The sequence below is a fragment of the Lipophrys pholis genome, assembly GCF_963383615.2.
Source record: "Lipophrys pholis genome assembly, chromosome: 16".
NCBI lineage: Eukaryota > Metazoa > Chordata > Actinopteri > Blenniiformes > Blenniidae > Lipophrys > Lipophrys pholis.
The window spans coordinates 6,718,976-6,741,652 of NC_137634.1; the positions used below are offsets into that span (position 1 = coordinate 6,718,976).

The 22,677-nt window shown below is 43.2% G+C and overlaps 2 protein-coding genes across 2 annotated transcripts in view; both read right to left on the bottom strand.

The window, feature by feature from the left end:
* Positions 1-1,425: 1,425 nt before the first annotated feature.
* LOC308121836 (coiled-coil domain-containing protein 40-like) lies at positions 1,426-4,218 on the bottom strand (the record flags this gene model as incomplete). The annotated part of the gene is made up of 1 exon (XM_080483362.1): positions 1,426-4,218. The coding sequence occupies one exon, from the start codon at positions 4,216-4,218 to the stop codon at positions 1,426-1,428; it is 2,793 nt and encodes a 930-aa protein (XP_080339488.1).
* Positions 4,219-8,093: 3,875 nt separating this feature from the next.
* Positions 8,094-22,677, bottom strand: part of gabra3 (gamma-aminobutyric acid type A receptor subunit alpha3) — a 111,486-nt gene continuing 96,902 nt past the window's right edge. The window contains exons 9-11 of the mRNA XM_080483680.1: positions 21,113-21,318; positions 10,118-10,156; positions 8,094-9,972 (exon numbers count right to left, since the gene is read on the bottom strand). Coding sequence (XP_080339806.1) covers positions 9,652-9,972; positions 10,118-10,156; positions 21,113-21,318 — 566 coding nt within the window. The 3' untranslated portion in view covers positions 8,094-9,651. The remainder of the gene's footprint in view (positions 9,973-10,117; positions 10,157-21,112; positions 21,319-22,677) is intronic.

Genomic DNA, 22,677 nt, shown 5'->3' on the forward strand with positions numbered 1-22,677 from the left:
TGGGTCAACAAGTCTGGCTGAGGGCCAAGGACCTCCCTCTAAAGGTTGAATCCAGGAAGCTGGCGCCCTGGTTCATCGGTCCCTTCCCAGTGGAGCGGATCATCAGCCCTACAGCGGTACGTCTCACCCTTCCCCGAACGTTGAAAATTCACCCTACGTTCCATGTCTCACAGGTCAGGCCCGCCAGAGACTCCCCCCTGGCTCCCCCAGTTCGCCCCTGCCTGGAACTACGATCCCCTCTAACCTTCCCACTCTGCAGCCGAGTCTCCCCACTCCTATGCCAGACTCCTCCGCCCGTCCTCTTTGGCTGCGATCGTTTGTACTTTGTTTTCTAGTAGCTTTTCCGTCAGGAGTTTCCCGATCGTTTTCTGTTTTCTTCTTAGTATTAGTTTTTTGCCTTAGTAGGTTTTTTGTTCCCGCTCTTCCTTTAGTTTAAATAAATCCGTGAATCAAATTCTGTGTCTCCTGTTTTGCTGTCTGCACTTGAGCCTCAGTTCCGTCCCATGACAGTAATATTGTCAATTTATATATTTCCCATTAAATATATTTTGCAAAAAGCCCCCATAGATAAACCAAAGAGAAATGTGACGTCACCCGGTAAGGCGCAGCCGGGGCCCCACTCTAGAGCCAGGCCTGGGGTTGGGGCTCGTGGGGGCCTGACGTGGGCTTGTTTATTGCCCCACAGCTCAGCCGCCATGTGTTGGAGTTCACCCCGGTGTCAGTTCTCTGCGTCTGCCTCTGTGTGTCTCACCTCATGTTTCCAATTAACCAATGTATTCTTCTGTGTGCACCCATAGTTGTGTTCCACTTGTGTCCACCCCTTCCTTGTGTATTAATCTTTCCCTCTGTTGTCCTTTTCGGATCGTCTTGTGTTGCTCCTCTTGTCGCCCTTGTGTCTTCTGCGTCTCCTCATGTCCCTGGACTTCAATAAACTCTGGTTTTTATGGAACTCTGTGAGTCTGCGCTTGGGTCCATCCATACACCATCCTGACAGAACGATCAATCATCGACCCAGCGGACTCCACCAGAACCACTACTTCAAGGATCCCTTTCACCTGTTCCAGCCCGGCCTGTTCGTCTGCAACCTGTTCAAGTTCGATCTGTTTTCCCCGTACAGTTTCCTAATAATAATAATGGCTTGGATTTATATAGCGCTTTTTTTCGCACTGACTCAAAGCACGTTCGGAGACCATTATTCATTCACACCAGTCCCACCAGTGATGGTAAGCTACATTGTAGCCACAGCTGCCCTGGGGCATGCTGACAGAGGCACGGCTGCCATTTTGCGCCCCTCCGACCACCACCAACATTTATGCACCATTCATACGAGGCAATGTGGGTTGCCTTGCCTTGCCCAAGGACACAATGACTGTTTGATAGAGTGGGATTCGAACCACCAACCTTCCGGTTATTGGACGACCGACTCTACCGCTGAGCCACCATGTGAGTGTGAGCAGCTAAGGACCGTGACAGCTTGCTGAGCGCCCCCTGGTGTTGTGGGAACTCGTCACAGACCTGGCGCAGAATGCTACTGTGGCTGTGCAGACGCTCCATCACGTTCTGCTGGGCGGCTGCCACCGACTGGCTGTTGGAGGAGGCCCGGTAGCTCCCAACACACACACTCTGCAGCTTCTTCCGCCGGCCCTGCAGAGCCTGCAGGCGGGCCAAGTTCGTATCCTTGCTGTTCTGAAGATTAATAAGGTCAAAGGTCAGCGTGTCGTTGGTCTCACACAGTCCGGTCTTCTGTTGCCTGTGTTGCTTGATCCTGACGCTCAGATCCTCATGACTCTGCTGCAGCTCGTTCATCACTTGATTGCATTCTGACACCAACTTTTTCGTGTCCTTGATCTGCCGCCGCAATCCCTGCAAGGTGAGGACCAGTGCTCCCTTGGTGGGCTTTTTCCTCTGCGAAGCTTGAGGCCTGTGGCACCCGCGGTTCACATTGTTCACCCACTTGTCTGCTGCAACATCACCCTCCTTCAGCAGCTTCCCCTGCTGCTTCATCAGACGGCCTAGTTGAACCTCCTTAAGGTGTATTTCAGCCTTCATCTTCTGCCTGTCCTCTTTTCCCCATTCCGTATTCAAAACTGCTTGAGTCTCCTTCATCAGCTGATTCTTCCTCTCCCACAGCATCACCTGCTGCTCTGCTTCCATCAGAGTGTTGAGCAGCAGATCTTTGTCCTCCTGCATCTTCTCATGTTTGGCCTGCAGCACAAAAGACTCGCGCTCTGCTTCCTTGAGCTGGCGGATGAAGTCGGTCTCCATCAGGGCGTTCTCCTGTCGCAGCGCCTGGCTGAGCTGCTTGCTCTTACTGAGGAAGGCGGAGAGCTTTGTCCGATCTCTGTGCAGGACATTTTCATTTGTTTTAATGGCGGCCGCCTCCTGCTGCTGCAATTCACTCTGACGGTCCAGCTTGATCTCCCTCTGCTGCATGGCGGTGCAGCTCGTCTGCAGTCGGCGGATCTCCCTCCTCGTGGCCTCCAGCTCCTCGCTCAGTCTCACCAGAATGTCCTGCTGCTTCATCCACTGCTGCTTGGACGTCTTGATGATCACATTCAGCTCATCACTTTGAGCCATGATGCCATGAATCCTGTTGTGCATGGGACTCAGGTCATCTTGGCCGGTGTTGGCCATGATTTGACTGATCCTGTTGTTGTAGTTAGAAATGGTCACCTGATTCTGCTCAATGAGAGTGTTAAGTGAAGTTATCTTGTTCTCACTGAGGGTCAGCATCTTGGCCTGCTTGGTAAGCTGCTCGTTGAAAGCCTCCTGGTTGTAGGTCAGGCCCAACACTCGCTGCGCCACCTGCTGAATCGTCAGTCTCTCCTCACACAGCTCGTTCTCCTTCTGGACGAGCTGCTGTTTCTTCTCCTTCCTGAGCGCGGCCTTCCTGTCGGTGAGCCGTTTGGAGTACTTGGCGGCGTTGGTGTGGCTGAGCCTCTGCTGCAGGTGAGTCATGATTATGTTCTCCTGCTTCAGACGGGTGGCCATGTTCTTCGCCATCTGCTTCCTCTGATTGTTCAGCTCAGACTGAAGGCTTCTGATTTTCTTGTCGAATGTGTCCTGGGCGAGCTCAGTCTCCTTCAGCGTGCAGAACAAGGTCCTGTACATTCTCAGCAGAGTTTCTCTCTGGTTGTCCTTCTGAGCGATTAGCTTCCTGGAGCTGCTGTTGTTCATTTCAGACCACTTGAGCTGCGTCGTCAGCATCTCATTCTTCTCCTGTTCCTCAGTAATGGACTTCCTGTGGCCTTCGATCTCTCTTAACACCAAAACCAGCTTATGCTCAGCGTCGCGGACAGACTCCTGCATGCTGCTGCAGGCCTCATCTTGTCTCTTCAGGGCCAGCAGGCTGCTGTTCCACTGCTCAGTCAGCTGTTTCTGCATCATCATCAGCACCTCCAGGTTCATGTCCACCTCAGAGAGACTCTCTTTGACGGCCTCCGTTTCTTCGGATTCAAACCTGATGTAAGCCTCCAACATGCTCTTCTGCTCAGTCAGCCTCCCCATCTCCATGGTGAGACGCTCCACATAACAATCCTGCTTCAGTTTCTGCTCTTCGGCCTGCGTCCTCCTGCTGGCCACTTTGCGTGTTACATTGTGCTGAGTTTTGACTTTGGAGCTCAGATCCTTGTTGACTTCTTGTGTGGACAGAAGATGCTGTGTAAGCTTATCCAGAGTCGCCTGGAGGCAGGAAATGCTGGTTTCAGCTTTGCTGTGCTCTTTGGTGGTGTGGTCATACTGGCTGGTGGTCTCCTCCAGCCTCTCCTGGGCCTGCTGGTGTTTGGTTTGGGCTTGAGCCGTCGCCTCGTGGTCGTCCATCAGCTTCTTCCTCTGTCTGGCCAGCTGCTCCTGCTTCCTGAACATATGGCAGGAGATTTCCTCCACATGGCTCTCTTCGGCCTTTAACAGTTCCAGCTTTTCCTTCAGAGTAAGCTTGACCTTCTCTCTATGCGCTTGGAGAACTTTTTTGCAGGCAGCTCGTCGCCTCCTGACCAGAGGATGGTCAGGGTCCAGAATGAGGAAGTCCTTTTTCTCTTCATCCTCAGGCACTGACTCCAAATTGTACATGTCTTCTGATCTGTACAGGTTTGAATGTGTCGCCACATTTTCTTGCACTGTACCTTCTTGCGCTTCTCCTTCTCCTCTTTCTTCACCTCCATAATAATCCTGCTGGTTTGGATGTTCCTCCCACTCATTCTCAAGTCCTGTTCGATCCATCTCGCACAGTTCTCACGACAGTTTTGTGTTTTTCTTAATTTTTTTCAGTATCTTAGTAGTAGTATATAGTATAATTACTATAGATTTAGTTACTCTTGCAGTGCTCAAAATTTCTATTAATCAGTTGTGGCTGTCAATGAAAGCAAATGCCCAACTGGGTTCTGTTCACTCATCTATCATCTATACTCATGTCATAGTGATGTCATAACAACGATGTCATAAGAAGGGGAAAAGATCAAAGCTTTTGATCTTTTTTCACTCTGATCTCCATGACATGCTTTGATCTCCATGACACGCCTCTCCCATTCGCTCTGAATGGGACATTTTGTCACATTGAAATTTTGACAATCACAGGACTGAAATGGACAGTTGACTGAAACGGAGACAATCACAGGACAAAAGACAAGTCCACACTCTGCTTTCAATCTGCTTTCTGAAAACTTTGAGAAAACATCTAGACACAAACAAACTCCACACAGAAAGTACCTTTACATATTATCAGAGGAGGAAAGTAGCAGAGTACAAATACTTTAAATGATTTTGAACATTTTATATTACTTTTCAAAAGCAGTTTATCATGTTTGTTTTTTTAAATGTATTTTTCTTTAATTTTGTATTTTTATATTAAATTTCTTTTGATATTTTTTTGACAGTTTGGATTTAATTAGATAATTTTTTTTGAGAAACTAACTTGAAACATGTAGAAATAGTGTCCAATGGTCAGTTTTACACACACACACACACGCACACACGCACACACACACAGGCAATGTGCACTTTTCCAAGTCTTGAATGTGACCAAGAAGGGCTTTAGAACTCCGAGACAAAATACATGGTCCTTTTAATCCCCATTTCCATTTGCTACATCTCATACAGTAAGCACATGAACGAGAGAGGGCAACATACAGAGAGTCCAGTCACTGAGCATATAGAGAGCACTTCCTGACAAAAACACCAAAGTCCACAAAGTTTTCCTGGCGCTGTCTTTGTAGAGGAAGTCTTTGATCTCTCAATGCGTAGGGACATGCAGTGAAATCGCTGGAGAGAACACAGTGTGTACGACTCTGCTTGCAGACAGCTGCTAAGTTCACAGTTGGGTTTGAAAAGTGCACACAAGGTACTGATCCTGTAAATAGCATTGATGAATATTATCTCTAGCGAACGGCTTTATAATACCATAACACGTAGTGTTACAGAGCTCAATGTAAGATAGCAGTACTTATCAGATGTAAAAATAAAGGACGTTGACATATTCACAAAATTGATTTCACAATATCTACAAATTCACAACTTTGTAACACTATTGAGCATTTAGAATTGTTGCCATTTAGTTTAGTAATTTATCTAGTTGTCTACGGCTTTCTACGCATCAGGAGATTTGCATTGTTGCTGTAGAGGTTATGTCATATAAAACATAATATTTAATGCTTTACTGAATAGCATAAATAATCGTATAGTAATATAGTCTTAATATACTGTATCTTTATAGAATGACATGTTTCTGCGGACATTAACTCTGGCCCTGTGATGAGAAGATTAACACCATCAGAAATAAAGCTAAATGGCAACAGTACAGTGAAATCCTGTTCATCCAAACCTCTCAAGAAGGAAAAACACCACAATCCTTTATTATGCTTGATATACATATATACTCTTTATAATACTATTTTACATCATTTCTGACTTCAAAATTAAATATGTCTTGCATCTTTTCTTAGTTATGGCCATTGACTCTGAGAAGTTTGGATGAATGTGATTCTGTCGTAGTTTGGTTTGGGCTGTGCAGCTCTGAAAGCATTTCCCCCCATTTTGATAAGCACAGACAAACAAGATAAGTGAATGGTAATGACAAAGTTGCCCAAAAAACAAAACAAAATTACATTTGAACAATTTGAACCAATCAGGAAATCAAAAGCAAAGATATACAGAGACATTAAGTGCAGTCATTTGTTTTCACATTCATGTGTCACATCACCAGTAAAAATACAACAAAACTGACATGGAACTCCTGGTAAAACATTTCAGACTTGAAGAAATTGATAATATACCCAAAGATTTGTGTAAATGTTGTCATCTAAAATCGTCAGTCACTTTTGGGGATTCTCATATTACTTCATGAGTCATTTCTGGTAGTTCATGATAGATTTAGTAAGAAAAAAAAAAAAAAGCATTTAAATGTGTAAATTTTCACAATGGACAAGTAGCTCTTTGCATTAAAACACACATGTTGCTGTGCTGGCCTGTTTGTGGCCCCTGAACTAAAACGATTGGCTGCCAAACAGTTTTTGAAGCATATTATTTCACTACGGAGCAACCACTTGAAAGTACTTACCTACAGTCCCTGTCGCATTACTCAGAGGAATCATACATAAATATTAGTGCGGTGTGTCATCAGATCTTGAATTAGCAGCAGCCAGCAGGCTTTATGCATCCTCAGCAGACGTGTATGATGAATCAGTTTGTTTGAGACAAAATGATAAAAATCGAGTCTGGAAGATGAGACGGGGGCGCTTCACAGGATCAGTGCATCAATTTCTGACATATATTTGATTCAGAAAACCACACTGTGTCGGCAGCGGGACGTCTGTTATTTAGCGGCAGTGTGCGAAAACATGTGGAGTTATTAAATATTGCTCATATACAAGGGACCTGGTTCAGGAGGGCTGTAATTATAAATTTATTCTGTCTATTAAAATTGGATTTGTTAATGTGGTGCTCCTCACAGTTGTAATCCGCGGTTTATAGTGTCAGGATTCATCATGTCAGTAGAGACACTGTTTGTGTTTGTAATGTGTGTACTGTCTGAATATGGAATGGTTCACCAGGAGCTGCACATACTCTGCCATTTGTGATGCAAATTGAGACAGGGCATCTATCCAGGTCTTCAAAATCCTCATGCACATGTGATAAATAATCCTCACACATATGTTGATTCAGTCCTCTGTGGGTTATTGTTCACTGCCGCTTGGAGGGATGCAACCAATAAATTATGTAATCACCATAAAAGTATCATCTGATTTGTTGTTCATTAGTTTTTAAACAGTTTTGTGGGATTAGAACTGTCGTCCGTGGTCAGAGCTTGAATATAAATAGAAAATGGTCATGCATCTTGCTGGGATACTGAAGCTGACTTTGCATTTCTTTATTTTGCATTAATTTAAAAGGTTGCAGAGGAACCTCGGTGTGTTTGTGTGTATATGAAATAAATTAAGTTTTGAATCTGCTTGTTATCAAATTAGGGTGAAACACTTTCTGAACTCTGAGCCAGCGAGAAAAATACAAGCTTCACATCAATTTACACAAATAATTGGAGTTTAAGTGTGTTTATACAGATGTTGCTGAGGCTATGAGTAGGTAATTGATGAGCAACTGGGATGAACCACAGAAAACATTGATACTAAGCCCTATTTCAGTGTGACATACACCGTTATTAGAGGTCGCTGACATGAACATGTACGGATTGTCATGCATTAACCTATGACTCACACATACACTGCATGTGGTTGGTGATATTAACAAACCTTCACAGAGGTCACAGCACAGTTCACTATTTCTCCTAGGCTTACCACCGAAGATACAGTTGGAGGAGATGGACTGCATGTTGAATTGTAAAATAAATGTCCAGCAAAAGAAAGCAACAGAAATGAGACACCATCTCAATAATAATAATAACAAAATACTGCAAAATCCAGAGTGTGGTACAAAATACGCACAGCAAAACAGAGACAAAAGCTGGAGACGCATGCCACCACTGAAGTTAAATCACTTGTAGAAAAATGACTGGTTGGCCCATTACTTGCTCTCCATTGTGATGGCAGCAATTAGTTTATTGTTGGAGAACAAATGCAGTCTTTTTATTTCTTTTTTCCTCTTTTCAATTCAACAAAATATTTGCAGCACTATTTGTCTCCGGTGATGACACTGGCTCAGAAAGTTGCTTTGCTGTGACATAATGGCCTTTGTTGCCTTTTACAAAACACAAGAAGTACAACATATGCACACAATCAAATCAACAAAGTATACAAACGGCAGAGGTATAGTATGGATCAAAAATGTGGACAGGACTGAAATGCAGAAACCGTGAGAGATGCAAAGAAGACGAGGATCTGAAGGCTTCTGCATGCCTGTCCAGGATCCACACAAAGACAGAAGACGGGGAGTCCGGTAAAACGTTGTGTTGTTTGCATTTCCATGGAAAAACGGACAAAGTGTGGTTCAGTCTGAGGTAATGGTGGTAGTTTGTTATGATTGCTCAGCTCACGGAGACGCCGCACCATGAGACAACATAAATGCACGTGATAATTATTCTAGACTACATTTGATCCTCCTTATCACCTCGCTCCATCTTTTCACAGGCAGAGGTCTGCTGGCCTTCCATACTGATGGGCAATTTTACACTCTGTGGCCATGCCCGTGGGCCGGTGGTGTGTGAGGCACAGCCACATGCCGCAGTGGACACCAGTGCATGTTTGCATGTAACGTAACACACAGACCCCTTTTTTTTTTTCTCCCCCCTTTTGTGCATATGTGTGTATCGTAAATGCAAGCGTACGCATGTCGCAGCCTTTTCCTTTATGACGTGTGTATTTACCAAGGCACATAGCTTCTCTGTCATCGAGCATACTCAGCCAGTTAAAACAATAAGAGCCACTGGACTAGAAAATGTACAGGCAGCCCCCATGAGACGCGAAAGCAATTCCAGATGATGCTGCACGGGGACTGTTGAGATTCAGCGTGCGCTGAAGGCCAGACGCTGACGATTATTAATGATGTTCCTATGGAACTATACAGGCTGCCCCCAGCTAACTGCACAGTAAAGCGACCAGCGAATGGGTGCTGCTGTCATTGTTTTTTTTTTCCCCTCCCTCCCCCTTTTTTTTCCCCTCTCGCATCACCGTGTGCGTGTGTGCATGCATGTTGTCAACTCTATGGAAGTGTCAAAGCCTTATCATCGGTAATGAGCTACAATGAAAACTTCAAACGCATGCTTGCTCTAACTTATCTTAGGCGAAGCGCAAACATGTCAAGTGAGAACACTACTCGACTACTCTACGAAAAAAACAGCAAGCAATCAAGATACAGTGAAGGAGTACTTGGTTACTCGTAACGGAGAACAGGGCCAGAGCTAAGTGTGATAAGGGGCAGGTGGTGGTGGTGGGAGAGAAAATCATAAATGCTACACAAACACAGACATGACATGAGAATTTGCCTCCTCCAAAAGTCCACGACTATTATGTGAAACTACTGTATGTTCAAGTTGGCCTTCCACCTATACAGACGTGCAAAAATATCAAATGCTTAAGAAAAAACGGACGCACGAAACATGCGCGCACACACACACACACACACACACATACACACACGATAAGATGTAATGGACTTGGCCTCCTGGGAGCCGGTCTAACCAGAAACCACCCCGAGCCACGGAGAAATTCAGTTTAGGTTGTTGGCCTTCATGATCGCGGGCTTTCTGTTGACGTACGTGGCCCAGTAGCCTAAGTTGAAGATGAAGAACAGGACTGGGAAAATGATGCGCGAGATCTTGTCCACTTTGCTGACGCGGTTGTAGGATTTCTTGGCCTCTGTGTAGGGGTCGTCCATTTTATGCAGGTAGGAGTGTTTGGACGAGACTGTGGGCGCGCTCTTGGAAATGGTCGTCAAGCCTTGGTCCTTGGCCACGTTGATGGCATAGGTGGTCCCGACAATGTTGAAGGTGTTGTTTGCCTTTTTCGACAGGGCTGCCGACTCTCTTCTCTGAAAAGGGAAAAAGAGGCAGTAAAGTAAAAGGTTGTCAGGCGCGGAGCAGCAGACTCAACAATACTTCCATTTGAACTCATAAAGAGGAAATAGAAGCAACACCACGAGACACGACACACACAAGAACAAAACAAAGCCTAACCATATCTTTAATCCTGGCCATGTTAGCCTGAAACGGTTCCTGAAAAGAAAAGTAGAAAAGAAAAAAAGTTTACCAATTATATTAAAATTACCCAACGCACATACTCTATTCATCAGTGCCTAGCTGGAAGTACTTCTTAACATGTTACACTCTAAATACTGTCAAAAGTCAAATCTGCATCATACAAATCTCTGAATGCAGAAAAGAAAAGGTCATGATTAAAAAATTCATGACTAAATTATCAGGCCGGTAAACTTAAGAGGGTGCAAACAGGAACAGTTTATATATTTGTATATATATTTTATTTTTTTTGCATGGCTGCAGAACCAGGCCGGACTGGGCCTCTGATAGTTCTAACAGCTGCAGCAGCAGCACAGAGAAACAAAGCAAAACAATGCCTGAAAACATGCCTGACAAACTGTATCAATGAGAGCAGTAGGCCTCCTCAGGCAAACATCGTGCGATAAAACAAACACGACAAAAGGCTGCGTGTGATAACGGCGGCTGGAGGGGCCGCCGTCCTCCTCCCGCTAGAGAGAAATCATTAGGCTGTCTTTCATGTTGAAATCGCACGGGAAGACGGGGTTTTATTTGCTAAATTGGTCCTCTCCGATAGCTAAACTTGCAACACTAGAGGATCCTGTCTGCCTAAGCGAGCACAGCGCGGTGCACACGGTAGACGTGGGAGAGCAAGTAGGGCACTAAGATTGATTACAGGGGGCAGAGTTTTAGTTTCCTGTGTGGCGCGCAGCCTGGTGCTGTGGTAATTTTCTTCTCACCATTCATCCCCACTGTGGCCACTTTAAAGATGCGCAGCCAAACTAAATCGGTGTGTGCCTGTCACGTAACAAAGAGTTTCACTTTCACTGCTCCACGTTTCCACTTTCCGCACCGGCTTTAATTTTTGCTCCACTTTTTTTTTTTTTTCCGGCTTCATTTAATTTTCCTCCCTCCTTTTCCCTTCACTCCATCTTTTTAATTAGCATAACTAATGTCCCCTTCTCCCTTCTTCCAAAATACTTCACGGTGGATCTCTCTCAGCGCGCAGCTCCTCACCAAATGTTTTGTTTTGGTCTTTGTCCTCAATATTCACACATGCTCAGATGTGCATTAGAGTGATGTTTTTTTTTTTTTTCTTTTCATTTAATATCCCGTATGGTCCTTCATGAACTGAACAGGAGACCACTTTGCAGTATCAGGAGTGAGAAGAAGTGAAATAATATTGTCAGGAGCTTTCACAGGCGAGTCATTATTGTAGCACAGCCTCAGAATATTGGTCTGAGGTGATGGAGGCAGCAGGATTGAAGAGGATACACGCTTTCTTCCTCAAATGAGTAGCACAACGCGATGAGTACGATCGTTTAAGCTCCTCTGCAATGACAGGAAAAAGCTTGTGGAGAGGCAGCAAAGCTGGCAGCTTTTAACAGAGGAATGGGGGAGCCACTCCCTTAAGGGCCTCCTATCTCAAGTTAATTTGAACCGAGAGAAAGAAAGCGTCGCGCTGATGCCCCCAGATAACCAGATACTTTTCCATGGTATTGATTCCTCCGCAACTAAAGCTACCACGGGCCTCCTCTATCACAGCAGCGGCTTGCGTCAGCAGGAAAGCGAATGACTACTATGTGTCATATGACCTTAATCATGGCCCTTAAACTCTGCAGTCTTTGGCATTAGAGATGATCCTCGCCCAGTATCCTGACAAATGAGCTATGCAAAGCAATTTTCTGTCGCTATTTAGCCGGGCTGTCCTCTGCAGTAATTTATATCGGCTAATTATTGCGGAAACCGTATGCAGGAATCGGCCGTATGCATGTTTTTGTGAACATAATGTGACACATCGGATAATTTACTTTCGGCCGATGAGTCTTCTGCCCTATTCAAAGTCATTCGGCTGGCTGCAGGCACAAATACACCCCCCCCAAATATAATGCATCTATTGACCTTGTCTTTGTAACTTCCGCAAATTGTTGCATCAGAATTTTTTTTTTTTCCCTGACTGTGATGAAGTGTCCTGGGGGTAATTGTGTGTTGCCGTGTCCCACTGTGTGGAGCTCAGTGTGTGCATGTGTGCATGTACCCTAACCCTCCAACAGTCTGTCCCTCTCTAAGATTGGAGATGAGGTGTTGGCATATTTAATAGCCTCAAGTATGTGAGCATGTGGGTGTATGAAGGAGCAGACTGGGGATGGGGAGCCATGATGCCCCCGTCTCTCAGCCTGTGTGTGCAAATATAACCACAATGTATTTAAACAGCTAAATTTTCAAGGGAACTCTGGTCACTGTAGCTTGAGCTGATCGTGACAGGTAGTGTAACGGATTGTCAAACTCCTGCTTTGTAAAGCAACCAGAATGTGAACCTCGATTAAATTTCTTTCCCCACTAGTTATCGGTAGTTTGTGTGCTTTTCTTTGCATTTCTTCTCAAGCCTCACTTTCTAGGGAAATATTGTAAAGATCTAGAACAGTGGTGGCCAACCAGTCAGAGACCAAGGGCCACAAAAATGACAGTGGTACTACAAAGAGGCACATCATACAAATGTAGGCTTACAAAAAAACATCCTCTCGCACACAGACACGAAATGACATAAAGTGAAAATACATACATAATGTATCATACATCTCCATATGGAAATACAAAAGTTAGACAACAGCCGGAAAGGCATGGATTTACAGCATTAACAGGAGAAATTCCCCCCTCAGTGCAAAAAAATGTGCAGGGACCGTCTGCAAATTGCAAACTGCTAAACCACTACAACAGCAAAGACGGACAGTACAAACCACATTTCACTATCAAATCAAGTGTTGTTGCCGCACTGATTCTGGTGACACTGCAGTGAATACCAGTCACGTTATTAGATATTTTTGTGGTATTCGTCTTCACTTTTGCAGCAGTTTGTAATTTGCAGATGGTCCCTACACTCTGGTCACACAGCCAGCTGCTCATTCAGAACAATGTATTTTCTGCTGTTCCAAAGACAACTACGTTTGACAAAAATGAGCTTGTAGCATGTTGCCTACCTCACACCGATGGGAAAGAGGCGTCATTTGTGTGTTAATGACGTTTTGTTAAACAGTTATTGATGCCGAAACTTTACCGTGCTGCTCTCAGCAGGTGTATCTGTGCCTAATCAACTAAATAACTCCAACTTCTTCACATACCTGCTCCATGTGGCGGATCCGAAGTGTCTATGTACATGAGCCTTTGTTTACTTGCCATTGTATGCTCGAACTAGCCCGACCTGCCAAATATAGTTTAACACGGGCTGTGTTAACGCTGTCAGAGGGGGACGGTGCAGAGGATTATGGGCGTTACTCCCTGGAACTTTATTTCTACGTTTAGTGTAGTTATACCTAATAGTTGTGTATTTCTGTTAGTTTATCATCCTCTCTTATCATTCCTTTATTGTTCTATTATCTTGTTCATGCAGGTTTTGTGTTAAAATGTGTGACAACGAGCGTAGGAGGGATGTTGCGGTCGATCACCATGCGATGTGCTGAGTGATGCGTTTTAGTGCGATTTAAAAAAAATCCGAACTCAGAGTTTCGCACAAGAACTATCTATAGCTGCACTCCAATGATTTCAGTTAATAGATCAAAGAGCCGCACATGGAAAGAGGGGTCTATGTGCTGCTCCCGTGCTACAGGGTGGCCACCCCGGGATAGAAGCTTTGACCTTGCATTTATTTCACAACTCCCACTAGTAAGACAAGTCCTACTAAATATGATGTTGGCAATGGAGAAATATAGACAATATACTTTACCTCTGCTATAAATCCTTCACATATTTATAAAGTTCAGTTTTGTTAAATGTTGCCTGCTTATGTAGTAATTTTACCATGTTTATGTTTGTGGTAGCAGTGAAGTTGAGCTAAAGTTCAGTATATCAGTTGTTTCTTCGGATGGCCCAGTCTCTGAAGGGTAGTTAGTCAGCCTGTTGCATAGCGATCATGGTGTCAGTCCCATAATAAAGGGAAGATATGGAAATGGAACAATTCAGCTTTTTTTGGTGATAAATTCGCTAAAGATATATTTCACTGAGCTTTGTGAGGCTAAAAGCTCACGCCAGGTATGAATGTTTAACTCAAGCAAATTGGTATTAGTACTATGAATATAAAGGTAGAACTGTTAGATCTTTGGTTTTTTTTGGAAAAGAATCCCTTTTGGTGGTCGAATTGGGACAGAACTGTTACTCCCTGAGTGACATCTTCAGCCTTCAATTGCAGCTTCTGAAAGCGATGTGTCTTATGAAGTTAAATGTCATTGAACTGAACTAAACATCAGACCACCTCAATATAACTCAATCCAGCTCAACACCAGTGCAAACTATCTCAATGTCAAGGCTCCACTGAGTCAACACACAGAAACTAGACACAATAGTCTGTGATGAATGAATGAAACACAAGGATTCAACTTATTTATATTTTACGGAGATGCCACTTTTTCTTTGGGGGAATTCGAATGGTTTTCTTTTCCCTTTTATTACAGCCTCCGATTTTTTTTTTCCTTCAAAAAAGCAATATCTCGATTCAGCCACGAATATAAAAATACTATTTAGTTATACTGCAACTGCTAAACTCCCGCTTCCAGTCATGATTGCTGCCAATATGCAGTCAAAGCACGGTTTAGGATGATTAGTCAAACATAACCACTTCAACTCGCCGCATTATAAAGACTCTCCCTTGTTGGAACAGTCAGAGGACGATTCCCGAGAGGCAAATCATCAAGCATAACAGTGTTCTCACTTCAAACAGCACAGGTGTGGGAGAAAAAAAAAAAAATCTCATCAAAAGGGGTAATAACAAGATGCCTCCAGAAAAGCCCCCCCACCCACTTGAATCCACAAAACTTAAAAAGTTTTGTTTGGCAAACACACAGCAGCAGCAACTTTCCCCATTGTTCAGTCGAGAAGAATTGTCATTCTGACACACTACTGCGAGGATTGATGATGACGACAACCCGTGCTGACTGAGAGATTATTGTACTAAAATGTCTGTCGGTGTAGTCATTTGTGGTGCAGGTGCGGATGCATGACAAACCGTGATCACTCCTCGGCTCCTGCGGGGAAAGCCACGGCACAATCAGCCTCTGCCCCTGCCTCCGCGGATAGAAACAGTGCCTAATATCTAACACAGTAGTGTCCAATCACGTGTCGCAGAGTGCCAGGAATACGCTTTCATTCCCACCAAAACTCCCCACCGGCTAATTTCTGTAATAAGCGCACCTTCAGCCAGTGAGGGGAGAGCTAATTAGGTAGATTGCTTGTCAAACTGAATGTTAGACGACGAAGATAGGAGGAAAATGGCACAGGAGCTCACATAACCAGCAAGGTAAATTAGTGTGCATAGAGTTGTCTACAGCTCACCATTTGAGACCTAAAAAAGATGTAGCCTTGGGGGGGATGAAGTCATCGTTTGGTTCTGGTAGGAGCTGAAACCCTACCTCTGATCACTGAAGACCGTGTTCTCAAAAAGACTTGCTGAGCTTAAGCTCTTGAATATTACCTTATATATTCCTCCTCTTATTCCATCCCTTTTCCCTTCTAAGGAAGAGGTTTGTGTCGCCCGATCGCTTTGCTTTCCAGCAGCTCGTAGTAGCAGGGAGTGTGATGGGAGTGCCATGTCTCCCTCTGTGACCCCATTCTTTTTTATCTATCATGACAACTGCATGCTCAGCACAGCCCCTGAGAACGCAGTCCAGGCTGTTGCCATTAAGACAAGCCATCAAAAAGGGGGTGGAGGAGAAAAAAAAAAAAGGAGGGAAGAAAAGTAAAGCCTCCACTCTGCAGCAATGTAACGCTGCAAATTATCCCCACCGACAGAAAAGTTCCCTGGCAGCAATATGCATTTTTCTGCCAATCACTCCGAGGACCAAATGTCAAGCTCTATATATATATATATATAGAAAAAATGAAAAAAACCTACAAAGGCTGTACCAATTGTGTCAGACAGTTTGTACATTAGTAGCAGAAAATAGATTTGCGGTACTGCCTGTCACAGAAGAATTGAGTCTCTTTGGCTTTTTTCTGTGCCTGATACGCAAGTGTTTTATGTGCCAGCAGCCATGGCTATTTAGCGACCATTTTCAAAGTTCATAATGCTGCCCACGAGTTTTTCACGTTATTTCAAAAATCCCAGGAGGATCACCTTTTATCGTAGCTTTTAATTTGGAGGCTTTATGGGTTCGAGCCTGAGCCCCGTCCATCCAGTGCTCACGTGTGACGACTAAGGCCCCGTATACACAACAACGTTTCAAAGTGAAAACACACGACTTTCATTGTGATGTGGGCGTCTGTTTACACGGCAGCGGTGCTCGAAGTCACTGGCGACATAACGACTAATGCACATGCGCACCACGGCCATAGTAAATCGTTCTTCTGCACAGCGGGAGTAGATGGACAATAACAGCGTGACATGACTCCCAGTCCACATTCTCCTGGGACTTGGTAGTTTTAGAGTTTAGAGTCAAACCTAAATTTGACGTCTGTCCATAAAAATGTCAGTCTATTCGCCATTGGTATTGTTTATCATGCATTGCATGTGTGTGGTTTGATCACAAAAACAGCACCCACTGGTGGCGCTGCAGGAAAATGTTATAATTTTCAGCATTTCTGCTATTTAAGTGTCAGTGGACATCGTTTTAAAAACGTTGACGGAATACTTCTATGAGTGTACTCGGCTAGTATTCCCCAGATTGTTTACATTTGCATCTGTCAAAGGTTAACATAATACTCTAAAGCAGGCAAAAGAAATGGTCCATTGTTGGTGACGGTGGGTGTGTCTGCCTGTGTTTTCTTTCTTTATAATGTTTTAGAGATGAAAAGGAAGGGTCACATTGAGAGCCTCCAGGGGAAAAGACATGTGGGCGCCACTGCTTCGGGAGCAAGTGTCGTCTGATTAAACTTTTATCTTCAAAGTTAATCATAACTGAAGAATTCTTGAAACGGTTTCACTTTTCCATCCTAACTGTTATATGAAAGAGGTACCTACAGCTCCCATAACGTCATTCAACATTGCAATGTAAAAACTTACGGTGGGATTTTTAGGGATTATTACAAGTTTGGTTGCATACTGAATGAGAGACACTAATCTTATTGTGAGACCGCACGGTGGGGCAGCGCTTCGCACTATCTCCTCACAGTGAGATGGTCTGCGTTCAAATACCAGGCCTCTCTGTGTGGCGTTTGCATGTTCTCCCTGTGTGTATAGGTTTCCTACAGGTACTCTGGTTTCCTCCCACAGTCTAAAAATGTGCATGTTTGTTTGTTTGGTGACCATAAATTATCCATAAGTGTGAATGTGAGTGGTTGTCTTTTTCTGTGCGTTTGCCCTGTGAGAAATTGGTGACCTGTCCAGGTTGTATCCTGCCCTCACCCATAGTAAACTGAACAAAAACCATGAGTATCCTATGAGGGAAGTTCATGATAACTTGTCCTTTTAGTTTTAGGCTCGTCTGTATGTTCCTGTGTCAAATGAAAGGAGCAAAGTTGTGCTAAAGAATGTGTGTACTGAAGGATAGTTCTTCTTCCTTTTTGGATTTTATACTTTTGGAACGCGGCACACACATTTCTAATAACACAAAGTTTATTTCTGAGAAGTATTATCCAATTAAATAATGTAACAAATACATATCTTAACTTTTGCTTGTATAGGTTATTGTGACATTCAGATATATGAAGCTACAAATTGATTTTGGTCATACCAACATCTAAGAGGGATTTGCAAAAAAAAAAAAATTCAAATTAAAACAAACACTTGTCCATTAATGCAAGTCAGTTATATGTATATGCATCTAATTATCAGTTTAAGGACCTTGCTGAAAAATCTTTGCCCATTGTCCAAAAATGAACTATTATGGACACATGAGGCAGATATATATAAAAAAAAGTAATTATCAGACTATCTTACAGCCAGAGTAGAAAGGAAAGAGAACAGATTGAAGCCTGAATAGCATCTTTATTTATAATGATGGGAAATGAGTGTATGGATTTTCTTAAAGACTACAGAGGCTTTAGCCTTTGTTTTCAATTACTAAAGCAAACACTGGCGTTATTCTGGGCTGCTGTGATCAAATCAGTGTGAGAACATCACCACTGTTGGGATTTTCTTGGCTATGATGATCTTTTTGCAGCTAAATGTAGTTTTCTTTCTGATAAATGTTCCCTTTGTTGGACGAGGATGATCCACTGCAAACAGGAAGTTTCTGCTGGAAACAACGTGGAGTGTTTCATATCGAGCAAACTATAATGTTAAAGTAATAATGAGTGCCGTAGTCTGGAGGTCTGTGAAAGCACAACTCTATGTGCCACTCAATCATGAAATTAGCCCCTCTGGGAATATGTCTTGTGTAGAACTATGTCATGAAAATCCAAATTCCTGATGTCTGCACATTTATCTTCAGAAATTCTCTCATAGTCAGCATTTTGAGCTCCGCATGATTTTCAGTGAACGGTGATGACATCATTTCCCAGCAAATGGAATGTGGTAAAAGTTGTATTGTAGTACTGGTTTGGAGCAGCGTACTGTATGTCTGCAACATAAGCCAGTTTGGACTGATGAAGTCGGTTTGAAACTGCTGTGATGATGGTAAAATTCCTGATACGGCCACGTATTTGTGCGGATGCACTTTACTTGACAAGACATTATTGTACACAATGCCTCCTGTATTTTCACTGGGAACAAAAATAACTTCATAAATCTGTTGTAAAATTAAACTTCATTTAACAAACCTCTTAGGCCCCATTTACACAATGTCTCAAGTGAAAACGCATCGTTTTTCATTGAAGTTTTGCATTTATGTGACAAAGTTTTGAAAACGATGTCTGTTTGTATAGAAGCGGCAGAAACATTGAAAATGAGGTAGTTAGCACGCCAGACCACGGGTTGGTGCTGGTGGTTGTTTTTGTAATAGAACCACACTCAAGCGTGCAGACTAGAGAACAATACACCATAAACATAAACGGTGCCGAGTAAGTGAAAATGTATGTTTTGAGGACTTAAATACATTTAACCCTTGACAATAATGCTGGAAATCGCTACACGAGTATTCTTGATATGGAACTGACCTGATGCATTTCCCTTCAGAAAGCCTTTTAAAACTCATCTTTTCTCCTCACGCAGCCTTTGACCTCAGCCCTCATGAATCCACTCTGTTCTCAGCCTTCAGAAAGAAGCAGCAGTGTACAGTAAGTGCATTTCTTCCTCTTATTCTTTAAAATGTCACCGTCCTATTTACGCCCGCACAGGTCTGATCACAAATCCGGTCTGATAAATGCTCAACACCAAGAGTCCACGACACCACCTCTGGAACAAAGCACAGCTATTTGCTGGCATGCCGGAAATCTAAAGGACATATGCAGTTTCTAGGAAGGATTTTTCATCAATTCCTCTTAAGTTAAACCACATTTACAACGGGAATGACACGTAATTGAATAAAAGTAACATAAATTCTTTAAAAGCACCCTTTGAAAATAGATATTTCAAGCTTAACGAGACTTTTAGATGCAAACAAAGTGTGCAATAGTCATGGAGGCATACATCATTTTCTGGCACTTTACTTTCCAACATTTGAAATTTGAATTTACTGAGGTGTTTGTCAGCTCACTTGCAGTTGGTAATGAGAGGGATTTTATTCCCCACGCCGCTCTGCCAAGTTACCACCAATCCATCTCCTTTATTATTTGACATCCTTGCAACAAGATGCAGATCTGCTAATACAACTAAAAAATAATAATAATAAAAAGAAAAAGCCTGGGTAAATCACTCATCAACCAATACATGTAAATCTAAATCAGTCTCTTGGCAGGAAGGGGACGTTTTATTTCCGTTTCATAGTCGATGTCTCAGCACATTCAGAGAAACCTCAGTAGATCATCGTCGCCCGATTCTGTCATTTATGTGATCCACTTAAAATCAGCTCAACAATTAATTTGTTCCTTTCATTAGTGGAACGAATGAGCTCTTTGAAGCAAATGCTGCAAATAAATTATTTCAAGACAAACATGAGCATTTGATATATTCAGCAGAGGACCGGGTGCTTAAAATTTCCTCACTGGTTTCCCTGTGCTTCGACTGATACCATCCTGGGCTGCTAATCTTTTTTTATTTGATGTCATCAGTTATAAAACATCATTGAAATGATAGTATATTTAAGCCCGGGGGTTACCAGGAGAAACACGTTGGGCTTCATTTATATGAACACATCAATTTTCATTGGAAAGCATTTTATTTGGACACATTCAGCTGGTTTATTTCAAATATATTCCCAGTCTCACAAAATGCGTTGCCACTCCCCTACCTTGATATAAATTCGCTCCGTTCCCTGTATCCTCATAAACATGGCACAAACAGCCCAGACGGGTGACCAATTAAAAATCTATAAGCTGTGATTCATCAGGGCTAGTGCTGTAAAGAAGTCAGCCTGGGGTGATTCATTCGGACTGATGCACTCTCCCTTTTTAATCAGTGAGCCTATAATGTGCACGTCGAGATGTAAAGATGCCATCTTTTGTGCCAACACTGACTTCAGGATGGGAGTTGAACATATGCTGCCATCGTAAATCAGGGCCAATGTCTCGGGGAGTTTACCTCTGTTTCTGCTCTCACTGTTCCGCCCCACTGTCCCTGTTCCATTTGGCTGGTAATGAATAAATAAAAGCTCTCTTTATAGTCTTTATAGAGTACTCCAGGCTGCGTTAAGGAGGGAACTTTCTATCAGTGTTTCCAAAGTGCAATTTCCCCCCGACGCGCCGCCACTGTGGAGTGATGACGATCCGAGCAAGTCGGCACACTTTTAACAATGTGATCGAATCAGAAATAATTTGTAATGTAATAGTCAGGAAAACATGACTGGAGGTTGAAAAAAAAAAAAGAAAAGGAAAAAAAAGGCAGCATTTGGTTTGTTGCGGTGACGTGTTCGTGATGATTCGGAAGCGCAAGCATTTACACATCCAATGTTCAATTCTCTTACAATCAGACTGTGTCACATGAGAATCACTCACCCTTATTTCCATGCCCTCCTTTTTCCCATCCCACGCCCAGCTGCGTTTGGTGAAGTAGTTGACTGTGGCAAACTCAATCAAGGCAGAGAAGACAAAGGCATAGCACACGGCCATGAACCAGTCCATGGCAGTGGCATAGGCCACCTTAGGGAGGGAGTTTCTAGCACTGATGCTCAGGGTGGTCATGGTTAGCACAGTGGTGACCCCTGAGGACAGAATCAGAAGATTAGTGAACAGCAGGAGGACGTGCAAAACAAGAAAAGTTTATTTTTTCTTTAATTTTTACAACTTGAGTCACATTTAGGTCATATTTTTTACCGTCAAGGCTTTCAATTGTCATAACTTTTAACTTTGTGTGTGAGTACGCTTCAGCAACACAAATCTATCATTTAATCTTTTGTGCAAAACCTTAGTTGTAACAGTTGTAGACGATATGCCAAGATTTCCCAAATTGAAATAATCTAACCGACAGGAGAAGAATTGTGCTTTTGATTCCATATAATATTGGTTTTCGTGAGTCACTATGTGGAAAAACATTATGAAGTGAGTCATTGAAAACAACACGACATGGGACAAAGTGTGTGCGACCTCATCCTCCCACACTTTGACACCCTTGATCTAGAGCCGGGACGTTCAAACACCTTTTAGTTCAGGGGCCACAAACAGCCTAATTTCATCTTGAGTGCGCCGAACCGGTAAAATCGTGCCATAATGACCTATATATTTCACACTTTAAAGTGTTCCCTTGTTGTGGCGCAGAGTATACATGAGTAAAATGTCTATATTTTCACAAAACCAAACAATCGGTATGAAAAATGGCTACAATTTTGACAGTTAATTTTAATGATACCATCTGGTGCAAAATACAGTGAAATGTCAAAAAACTGTAGCTGTTGTATTATGGGTGTTTTTACAAACTCACCCTAACAGCATGGATTTGAGGCTAGTTTGATAGGAACAAGGTAGTTATCTCAGCTCGGGTCTCAGTGTTGTGTTATGTCCTACTCTTAAGAAATCCTTTTTCTTAAAATCTTTAACATTCGCTTGGCGCTTTTGAAGCCAGATTGGAGCCTTTTGCGGGCCGGTTTTGGCCCACGGGCCTTATGTTCGACACCCCTGCCATAGTTGAAAACCAAGTTGTGCTGCTTCAGTCTGCCATGGTTATGAAACAGGAACATTGGGCAGGTTTAAATTCTCTACTTAAAATCAATCAAGATTTCATTCCGCTCTTCGAATTGGATTCCAACTGAAGGTTATAACGTTGGAAACGATGGCCTGGTCCACTGCATTGCAGAGCTTTACATAATGTACTGTATGAAATCAGAAAGTTGAGCCTCGTTCTGCTGACACAAATCAGTGATGCGTAAACATCGCAAGTACACTGGGTCAGTCCAGCAGGTTCAAACTACCAGGGACTGGCTTCTCAATGCAGTGAACCATTACCGGGGATGCTTCAGCTTGTATTTTTGTTCCAGCCAGTCGGACGCATGTGTCTGTGGAATTAGATTCCCTTGTAAAACGCAGTGCAGTCGAGATGAAACTTCCAAACTATCTGTTGTTAAAAA